General features: G+C 38.4%; 1 protein-coding gene across 2 annotated transcripts in view; it reads left to right on the top strand.

Annotated features, from left to right (window-relative positions):
* The first annotated feature begins 507 nt into the window (after window positions 1-507).
* LOC101856121 (protein SMIM7 homolog) overlaps window positions 508-10,805 on the top strand; it is a 31,801-nt gene continuing 21,503 nt past the window's right edge. For both annotated transcript variants that reach the window (XM_013086687.2, XM_013086686.2), the window contains exon 1: window positions 508-744. In XM_013086687.2, the coding sequence (XP_012942141.1) occupies window positions 719-744 (26 nt within the window). In that variant the 5' untranslated portion in view covers window positions 508-718. The remainder of the gene's footprint in view (window positions 745-10,805) is intronic.

Genomic DNA, 10,805 nt, shown 5'->3' with positions numbered 1-10,805 from the left:
TGTTTGGGGGGTTCATAAACGCAGTTTACAAATTAAAAGAATTATAAAGGCTTAATATTTTTTACTTGTAGTTTAAATCAATAAACTTTCAAGTTAATCCATTTGTGGCAGTCTAATACAATACCATGAAACACCAATTCAAGACAGATTATTTCCCCCGAAATAAATATTTAAAATAGGCACCAGGATCTGTTATTTTTTAAATGCGATTTATCAAAAAGTTAGTATCGAATGCGAACATTAATTTTGTGGCAACAAAGGGTATCGAGTACTAAAAAACTAAAAAAGTAAAGAATGTGAAACAATAATAAATGAGAAAATTCTACATTTGATGTTCATTTGATAAATTGAATATAAAACATATGAGATACAAATATAGACACTTTAAGTTGTAGTGTTTTATTGTTAAAAAGCAACACAACTGTTTTTCTCCATTTGAGAAGAGCATTTTATTTCGTTTTCACGGAATATCTGTGACGTTTTAGTTTTGAAAGTACAAAGTTGCGATAACTCTCAATGTTGAATGTTGATGTGTTCAGTGTTCGTGTTTTCATTGTTGACATGGCATAGAACTTGACTTAGTTTCCCATATTAACTAGATCTAGTACTCTATTGACTATCATATAACATTAAGTAAGTGGACGGGTGTGAACAAGAACATCTTGAGGGTGAAAGAAGTGGAAAGTTTTTGTTTAGTCACTTGAACTTACCCAGAAAGATGCTATCGGACTTGATAATATGCGGGTAAGTCTTCCAACTTTCTTGAAGCTTCTCTTCCTAATCCTAATCCTAGCCTACCAACTTTTTAAGTAGATTAAATCTAGACTAGATTTCTAGATCTAGATCCATTTCAAGTTAATTGACTGAGCCTCTTCTTGTACTTGTCCAAGTCAAACACGGGACTCTTTGGAAACGAAGTATACATACAGACCCGGTAACCGGGAACAAAGTACAAAGTCACGAAGTAGCCTACAGACCCAGTAGGCTAGTAGGGGAAATCTTTTGTGATTTCGGAAAGTTTCAGCGCCCAGACCCGGTATAGTGTGTGTGTATGTGTGTGTGTGTGTGTGTGAGAGAGAGAGAGGAGGGGGTAGAGAACAGGGCACTACTTGGATATATGGTATGGTGGTCCCGAACTTTAGGGACAGGGAAATATAACCCAGAGAAAATCTAGATTCTAGATCTAGAATCTAGAATCTAGTTTTGGACCCCAACGACGATTACTTCTGGTTCTAAGTCCAAACGAATACTTTTTTATTCGCGTGCCGGAGAGAGGGTATTTATTTTTCTCGAAAACACCCGAAAACGCTAGGCTAGGAAACACTCGAAAACACTAGGAATCACTCGAAATCACCTTTGTACCTTTGGATGAAATCATCATTTTAGTATCAGAAGGCAGCCTAGAATCAAAGATTAGGCTATGCTAGAAGGGAGTGTGTATAGTGTATACAGACCGGGTAACCGGGAACAAAGTCACAAAGTATACAGACCCGGCAGGGGAACTCTTTTGTGATTTCGGAAAGTTTCAGCTCCCTCTTGGCTCAGGGTAGACCTGGGTTCTTCTAGATCTATGGCCTAGGTCTAGATATTTAGACTGACAGACATGAATCATTGATCTAGTTTCGAGGCTAGCCTAGATCTAGATCTAAATGAAGAGATGTCTTTTCGATGAACGATTGTTTTTCCTCCGTTTTGGAGTTGGAGGAATCACAATTTGAAGAAAAAAACAATGTCATAATTTCAATCGGGCAGTCACTCTCTCTCTCTCTCCTCTGTGTATCGCTCGCCTTCTCTTTTTCTTTGTTTGTCTGTTTTTCTTTCTCCCCACCTATTTCCCACTCTATCTTTCTCTCGTTCCCTCCTGCCAACTGGGGCATGTCATATTAGGTACCAGAAACTAAATTTTCAAACTAGCTGTATGCCAAATTTATCTGTTCCATTTGAAAGGCCTATATCCACTGAGCATTTTGGTACCATTCTTTAACATCTCCGTCAATTTTAAAGAAAATTGTAGTTGTTTTGATCAAATTTATTAAAGTCAGTCACTGGCTGCAACCCCATGTTTGACAGTCAATAAAAAAAGTACTAAGTGCACTAAACATCCACATTAACAGAGTACAATCACTATAACAAATATATGGAGCGTAATTTTTTTCAAGACTGTGAGATCTTTACAAATCAGTATTTTATCGCCTCAAACACGATGATCTGTCTTTATTTCGACAAAAACATCGAGCGTTGACCCGGCCGGCGCTGCACCGGCCCCCGCGGCGAGCGAGTCGGCTTATACTGTAGTGTACCCCGCGTGTGGGGTCACATGCTTTCCGAGTCTCGCGGAAGGATTGATGAAAAATAATTCCAACTTAATTACTTTATTATAATAGAAAATAAACTGATCTTTTAATTAATTGATATGTTTTATAAGCCGGTATTTTACATATTTTGTGTAAAAAGTGATCTTTAAACATTTTGACGGTATTTTTAAAAGCTTTCTATAAAGACACCAAAGGCTAAACTTATATCACGGGAAAGCCCGTTTAAAGCTCTACAGTTCTCCACCAATGAAAAGACGGTATTTAATCAACCCCTCGTTCCGCGAAGCATTTGAATGCACGCGTGTCAATTTTTCAACCAGCCGACCTCGCATTCCGACAGCGAGGGGCTTAGCTTTCGTCGGCGATTCTCCAGCTCCTAATAATCGGACATATAAACAACTTACACCATTGCAACGAGGAAAAGCTGAACGTTTACAAGGTGTACGGCATTTGGTGTTTTATAACGAAAGAGCAAAGAAACAGGGATCGGAATTAACCCGATTTTACCGATACCGCGCGGTCGGAAGGCCGCGAGTGCCCGCGAGGCGGTGTTTACGCTACCTAGTCATATATACATTTTGCTAGCACCTCTCTTCTCTCTCTCTCTCTCTCTCTCTCTCTCTCTCTCTCTCTCTCTCTCTCTCTCTCTCTCTCCCCCCCCCTCTCTCTCTCTCTCTCTCCCCCCCCTCTCTCTCTCTCTCTCTCTCTCTCTCTCTCTCTCTCTCTCTCTCTCTCTCTCTCTCTCTCTCTCTCTCTCTCTCTCCCCCCCTCTCTCTCCCCCCCTCTCTCTCTCTCTCTCTCTCTCCCCCCCCTCTCTCTCTCTCTCTCTCTCTCTCTCTCTCTCTCTCTCTCTCTCTCGGTGGCAAAGACAATCTCGTCACGGCCATGAGACGAAAATCGAGGCTTTGGTTGGTAAACGTCCTGGGGTAAGGTATCAAAGGGATTTCGAGTGATTCCTGGTGTTTTCGAGTGTTTTCTAGTGTTTTTGAGCGTTTTCGAGAAAAATAAACACCGCAGAGAGATAGCCTTTCAAACCTAGAGATCTAATTGCAAAACATCAAATCGTGGTCAAATTCAGGGGGGCGAAACACCCCCATGTTTTGTGTTTTTTTTAAGTCAGGGGGGCAACCCCCCTTGCCTTGTGAAAAACAAGTGAAATTTTACTGCTCATTTTGTAGGCTAGAGGCTACTGATAAAACATAAAACATTGATACCAACTATTTAAATCAGTATCGATATTTCAGTAGGTAGGCCTACACAAAAGTCGGGACCACCATATTCAAGTAGTGCCGAGAAGAGGGGGAAGTGCTAGAAAATATCACATGCCCCATTTGACAGGAGGGAATCATGAGAGAAAGAGTGGGGAAGTAGGTGGGGGAGAAAGAAAGACAGAGACAAACAAAGAGAAAGAGAAGACGAGCGATACATAGAGAGAGAGAGGCAGGCAAAAAAAGGGGAGAGAGACAGAGAAATAAAGACGGTGACTGCTCGATTGAAATTATGACATTGTTGTTTTCTTCAAATTGTCTAAGTGATTCCTCCTACTCCAAAACGGAGGAAAAAGGATGGTTCATCGAAAAGACATTCGCAGTCTTTATTTAAATCTAGATCTAGGCCTCGAAACAAGATCTATGATTTATGTCTGTCTGTCTACTAACTGTCTATCTAGATCTAAACCTAGGCCATAGATCTTTAAAAGAAAAACCTAGGTACTAGGTAGGTCTACCCTGAACCAAGAGGGCGCTGAAACTTTCCGAAATCACAAAAGATTTCCCCTACCGGGTCTGTATGCTTCATGGCTTTGTTCCCGGTTACCGGGTCTGTATACACTTCCCTTTGGAAATTGCCTTCCCGTTTGTTTCTAGATCTAGGTATCTAGATCTAAATCTATATCTACACAGATCTAAGATACAGAAGTGATTGCTACGGACAAAAAAGTGGCCATGTTATGTAAGTGTTGGCGCTTTTTTGGTAGTTCCCACCCCGCAATTCTTATTCACTGGTTTTGGTCCCAGAAGTAGGGGGGGGGGGGAGGTTTCAGGGGGGCTTAATAAAAGTATGGTTGGGGGTTTCATGGGGTGCCCCCTGAATTTTACCATAAATTTAATGTTTTGCAGTTGTTAGGTTTGATAACTTAGCTTGCCGCGCATCAAACGTAGATCTATGTAGATCTAGGCTCAAGTCTAATATGGGGGGGGGGGGGGGAACCACAGAGAAAGCACCGCTAAGTGACCCCTACGACCGTTAGCCAGTAATTGTAATATTTTTCTGCCTTTTTTGTATTAAATATTCTTTTTGACCGGATTGAACTTTGATGGACCCACAGTGTTTACATGTGTATGTGCAAGATACCAGTGAACTCGTCACACGGGGAAGTCATCACATACCTCCAGTGATCTCGTCATGTAGGTTTGTGGGGCAAATTCGGCCACGGGTAAACTTCAACGCTGCCCCAACCTAGACTTGGCTTTTGTGCATCATTTGACCCATGTGTCGTTGCACATTTGATTCAATCTAAAAATAAAATCTGTGCTTCCTTGGTTTCCACTTGTTTTTATTTTTTAGTCAAAAAGCTCCAGAAAACTCCGTCTTCGCATACTTTTCACACTAAAAAGCTGGTGCAAATTCGACAGGGCGAAAAGAGGCAACTTCGACAGGAGGTGAAGCAAAAGTTAGGCCTTCTATCAGATTAAATAATTTGAAGGGGAAAAAGCTCAGAAAAGGAGGAAGACAGACAACGGTAAATTTATAGAAAAGGCCCATTTGTATGCCAGCTTTTTTTACTCAACTTCTGTTTTTGTTTCCGATTGTGCACATAGATCTATGTTATAAATTTGTAAGGCGTTAGCTCGGGACCATTTTTCCCGAAGAGTGCCATTCACTGTTATTTGGATACTTTTTTCCGGTAAACTGGCCGCACGTTTTTCAGCTGTGACGACTTCGGCGTCTGACGAGTTCACTGGTCCCCTATGCGCACAAGCCATAACAGTGAGTGGGGGGTTTTAGGGTTTTCTTACAGAGTCTGCTGTTACGTGGTCCACTGTTTAGTAGTATTTTCCTATATGCGGGTCATCCATATATTGCCGAATTTTAAAACGGCATAACTTTTTTATTTAGGAACTGATTCTTTTAATTAGAAAAACGTCTCTTAGAATTGAAAACTCTTTCCTAGGTACCAAATAAAGATGAGCTAAAGCGAAAAATAAATTTTTCATTGGCATTGCTTCAATTTATGTGTAAAGCGCAGAGCTGGCTGTCGAAAGGGGATGCGCTGACAATGCAATTATTATTATTGTTATTGTATTATTATTATTATTATTATTATTATTATTATATTATAAGACAAATGAACAAGTTTAGCATGATTCCAATACCCCAAATGCCCCCAAATTGATGATCGCCTGATTCTACTGTGTTATGACACATTTATTTCAGGGGTTTTATGATCACAGTTTTGTTTGATCCTGAATCCTGGTCCCAAATTTCTGAACATGACATATGTCATATGTGTATGAATAGGAGAAATTAATGGTATTATTTTACTTTCTCACTTCCATCTCAATAATCTCATGCTCATTGTAGTACAGCACTTTTTTTTGGTTCATTTTTATGTTTTACACTAATTTTGGCATTGTTTCTGTTGCAAATTACTAGATTTGGAAATGTTTTATGATTTTTCTAGGAACTGTATATTTCTGAGCCCAGTTGAGTTGAGTTGTAATTTTGTGCGTATTTAAAAAAAATACTAGGCCCCGTAAAATAATGCATCTCTGCATGCGGATGTGAAAGTAGAGAGATGTATAAAATTTGTTTAATCAACCATCACATAATCACATTCGCTACATTCGCTAGTCTTTTTCAAACTTTTTATCATAATAAATTATTAATATTACCAGTTGACTATCATCATTGAAAGAAGCATAAATTACAATAGGGGGCTCTCGTAATGTTAAATGTGTCCTGCGTGCTCATATGGCCGGCCTTATACAGTTGTGAGCGCCATAAAACACTCACCAAAAAAATTACCAATCTAGTAAGGGAAATAACTCATCTCAATTGAGCAAACATTATAGAGACAAAGAGTCGATTCCCTTCTATTGTCCTTTAACTTTGGTTCCAATAGTGTTTATCACTCTCTTACTCCTAGAATCTTTTGACTTAGACCCTTTGCAATGAAGAAAAGAAAATGGGATGGAGTGTGTTGGAAAGGGGCGAGTTTAATGGTTAAGATATGATATACCAGATATTTTTAAAACATTTTAGAAATTATATATATATGTACATATTTTTATGTATATATACATATGTGTATGTACAGGATAAGGGTTGGGGATGTTCCCTCCATTGTGCCCTTGCTTTGATTCTTCACAATATGTGAGGCATGCGGACAAAATGAGTTGCTTCTCGTAATCCACAAATGAAAATATTGACCCAAAATCGATACTTGGGTCAAATTTGTAGATTTTCTACAGATGACATATTCAATTCTTTAAGTATAAATTTACCAGCAGCTGAAAGAGCCATCACCATTTTGCCAAATGTTCAAAAGTACATTTCATGTATAAAAAAGGGAAATTACAGTGAGCCAACTTGTAAAAGTTACAAGACTGTAGTGGAGCATGCAGACGACAAGTTGTTGTTGGCAAAACTGGAATCTTTTGGGTTTTTTAGCCAAGATTGTCAGACCATTTTTGACAAAATTTCAAGCCAATGAACCTCTGGCTCCTTTCTTGACAACAGAGCTTTTTTCCATTGTCAAGAGACTTTACAGTCTAATTTTGGATCCTTCATTTTTTTTAACCTTGACAAAGCCAGACACAAAAGCCCAAACCTAAGGACCTGAAAACAGACCAATTAAAAAATCACAAGAGTATTGATGTTGGACACAGGGCAGAAAAAGTATTGGAGAAAGAAAAAGCAAAACTTTCAAGTCTTCAAGTGATGACTTTTAAGATGAAGTTTCAGAAATTTGTTCTGAGCTGTATTGAAAAACTCCTGAAGAAAAGTCCATTGAATTATGCATTGGCCAGGTCAATTACATGTTTGAACCCACAAGTTATGAGTTCTGATGATGCAACAGGGCTTTTCAAGGATATAAAAGAGATGAACAAACAAGGATGGGTGGATGATGATGATGTTGATGAAGCCTGCTACCAGTATGAGACCTTAAAGGACAGATTGGCACCAATTTCTTTCTCTGCCAATGGGAGGTTAGGTGAGTTTCTTAATCTTCATGGCAACTTGAATGAACAACCACAGCTGAAAAAAGTTATTGAAAAAATCCTTCTTTTGAGTCATGGCAATTCACAGGTTGAGAGAGGCTTCTCAGTGAACAAAGAAGTAACTGTTGAAAATTTACATGAACAATCCCTAATTGCCAGAAGACTGATATGTCAATGGAAGACCTGCCTCTCAAATTCACATTTCCAAAGAACTTATGACTTCCAGTAGCAAAGCCTGGCATAAGTATCAAGAAGCTCTGGAACAGAAAAGAAAGTCAGCAGCTGAAACAAAATTGAACAAAGAAAGGAAAAGAAAGCTTGATGAAGTAAAAGAACTAACACACAAGAAGAGAAAGATGGAGTTGGACATTGACATGTTGATTAGAACTGCTGATGACATGAATGAAATGGCAGAGGCAGCAAGTAACAAGCAGGCACATGACTTAATTGTGAAAAGCAATGCCATGAGAAAAGACGCAAAAGAGAAACGAAAGGAGTTGATCGACCTCTGTGCTCATTTAGATGAAAAGAAGGCAGAGCTGAAAGCTATGTAAATAAGAACAGAGAACTGTAAATAGTTGTATATAGTTTCTAAAAATGAACTGTGAAGTAATTGACTTTTAACTATAAATGATAATGAACCAGAGCACCATGGAAGTAATGGAAACACAGTGGAAGAATTGATATAATCAAGGCTCAAGGGCTGTAGGACATGATGTGCTGTCAATTCTGATGATGTTTTTGGTAAGTCATACCCACATTTCTTCATTTATAGCCTGTTGCGTAACATTAAATTAGTGTGTTGAATGTTGGTAGGATTTTTGTATCAGGTGGTAGGATTTTTTAAGGTAGGATATTGCTGGACACCCAGCTTTTATTATTTCATGCTTATAAATTATAAAGACTTCACCTTTTTGCGTGATGTGTTTATTTCCATAGAGGGCTCGAATCTGAGAAGTAACTCATTTTGTCAGCATGCTTCACATTTGTGTACGGGTATGTCCAGGGTAAGGGTTGGGGATGTTTCCTCCATTGTGCCCTTGCTTTGCTTCTTCCCAATATTCCAGATAGTGTGTTGCTCTAGCAGCTAAATGTGTGGCATTATGGATGCTTCCTTCCAATTCCAATGACTGAACTGTTGTTCAAGTTAATGAAAGACCATTTTTATATCCGACCTGTTTAAGAAGAAAAGTCTTTTATTTTTTGTAGTCCTTGTATGACTTTTACAAACATATATATACTGGTTGGAGTGTTATTTCAGAAGTTAATTTTTTTTCTGTTAAAAAAATGTTTTAGTAAGTGTTTTACGGCGCTCACAACTCTATCAGGTCATATAAGTGTCAAAGATTAGAGGTGTTACAAGAGAGTAACAAACACAAAAATGAAGGAGAGGAGATAAAGACGATAGATGCTTGATAGGAAAGAAGAAACAAGCCACACCACAGCTCCCACCAACCACCCACTGTATATATATATAAAAAGGATGAAACTTTTGGTTATTGATTTATTGTACATTATAAATATTTTACACCCTCATTGGCACAATTTAGATTGGGGGGGGGGGGGAGGGGCGAGGGGGTCAGGTTGTTTCAACCCTGCCTCTCAGATCATATTGGGATGTGTGGGATACTGCATAGCAGAAGAAAACTTGAAATAGTCATTACTTATCTTCAGGTTGGGATTCATCAGACTCACATCTTTTGCATTCAGGGCCAATAGTCTTATCATTTTGATAGGAAAATGTTGTTTACTGAGGGTCTTTGTTGCTCTTTACGCAACACCAAACTGAAAATGTTTAATGTGTCCCGCCCACTCATATGACTTTATGCAGTGCTGCAAAACATTTACCAAAAAAAAAAAAAAAAAAACAACCAAAAAAAAAAAAAAGCAAAAATACATGTGAATAGGAAGTGTCTGATTGGATACAGGTTTTTCATTTTTGCTAATACTTCTTAACTCTTACCTAAGGGTTATTCCTTCTTTTGTACGCTGCCAGTTTTGTTTTGTTTATTTAAGCTTTCAGCATCACAAACGTCTCCATTACTCAAACTCTATTTGACGTATTTATTTGCATAAAATAAATGTTAAACTGAGAAGATATACAGTTGTACATAAATGACCCAAACTGTAAACATCAAAGTGAGAAGATATTTCATAATTATGACCCAAGCAGGAAACATTAAACTGTCTGAGAAGTTATAAAAACGATCCAAGCTGTAAACATAGTTTTGATGATTATATGTGTGATGAATTTGCTGAGGTTTGGTGGATTATTGTTATGGCTAGTATTGTAAACAGCCAAGTTTACCAAGCGATGCTATGAGCCAGCTGAAGTGGCACGTTGTACACTGAGAGATAATGTGATGTGTGTAAAGTAGGTCATTTCCGGGTCAGATTAAAAAGTCTGTGAGTTAACGTGATGGATGTAAAGTAGGTCATTTTAGGATCAGATTATTGAGTCTGAGAGTTAGTTAACGTGATGGGTGTAAAGTAGGTCATTTCAGGGTCAGATTAGAGAGTTTGTGAGTTAACGTGATGGGTGTAAAGTAGGTAATTTCAGGGTCAGCTTAGATTTTTAGGTTTAGTTAGGTTGTTTTTTTTTACAGCACTTCCAACACAATAGATCATATTAGTGCTAAAGATTAGAGTTGTTACAAGAGATTAAAAAACACAAAAAAAGAAGGAAGGGAGATAAGGATGACAGATGTTGGATAGGAAAGAAGGAGCAAATCGCACCAGAGCACCCGCCAACCACCCCCGTAATTATGTATGGTCGCTTTTAAGGACAAGCGGGCTAACCCAGATTTTGGGGGTTTCCAGAAATCTTGACCTACACCAAAAGTGGGCATTGTTCTACCTATGGGAAAAATTTGGTTTCGTTGTTGTGTATAGTTTGGTTTTAGAAAAAACTCTCCATCTTTTTAAGAAATTGAACAAAGGGCAAAAACTTTACCTTCAGTTTTCTCAAAACAGCGTTTTTCGGGATAGCCCCCTTGTGCTTAAAAGCGACCGTTTGTAAAGTAGGTAATTTTAGGGTCAGATTGGAGATTGTTGCCTGCCTTCGTTCTGGCAGAAAGAAAGCAAGAAAAGACATGTAGGCATCTTTAAAACAGCTGTTGCTGGTCAGCTGACAATTTAAAAGCAGAATATTCTTAGATACTTTAACCAGCTGACTATTGAAAAGCAGAATATTCTTAGATACTTTAACCAGCTGACTATTGAAAAGCAGAATATTCGTTGGTACTTTAACCAGCTTACATACATCATG

The sequence above is a fragment of the Aplysia californica genome, unplaced genomic scaffold (assembly GCF_000002075.1).
Source record: "Aplysia californica isolate F4 #8 unplaced genomic scaffold, AplCal3.0 scaffold00492, whole genome shotgun sequence".
Taxonomy (NCBI): domain Eukaryota; kingdom Metazoa; phylum Mollusca; class Gastropoda; order Aplysiida; family Aplysiidae; genus Aplysia; species Aplysia californica.
The sequence above is the reverse complement of the archived record's forward strand: the minus strand, read 5'-3'. Positions and strand labels throughout refer to the sequence as shown.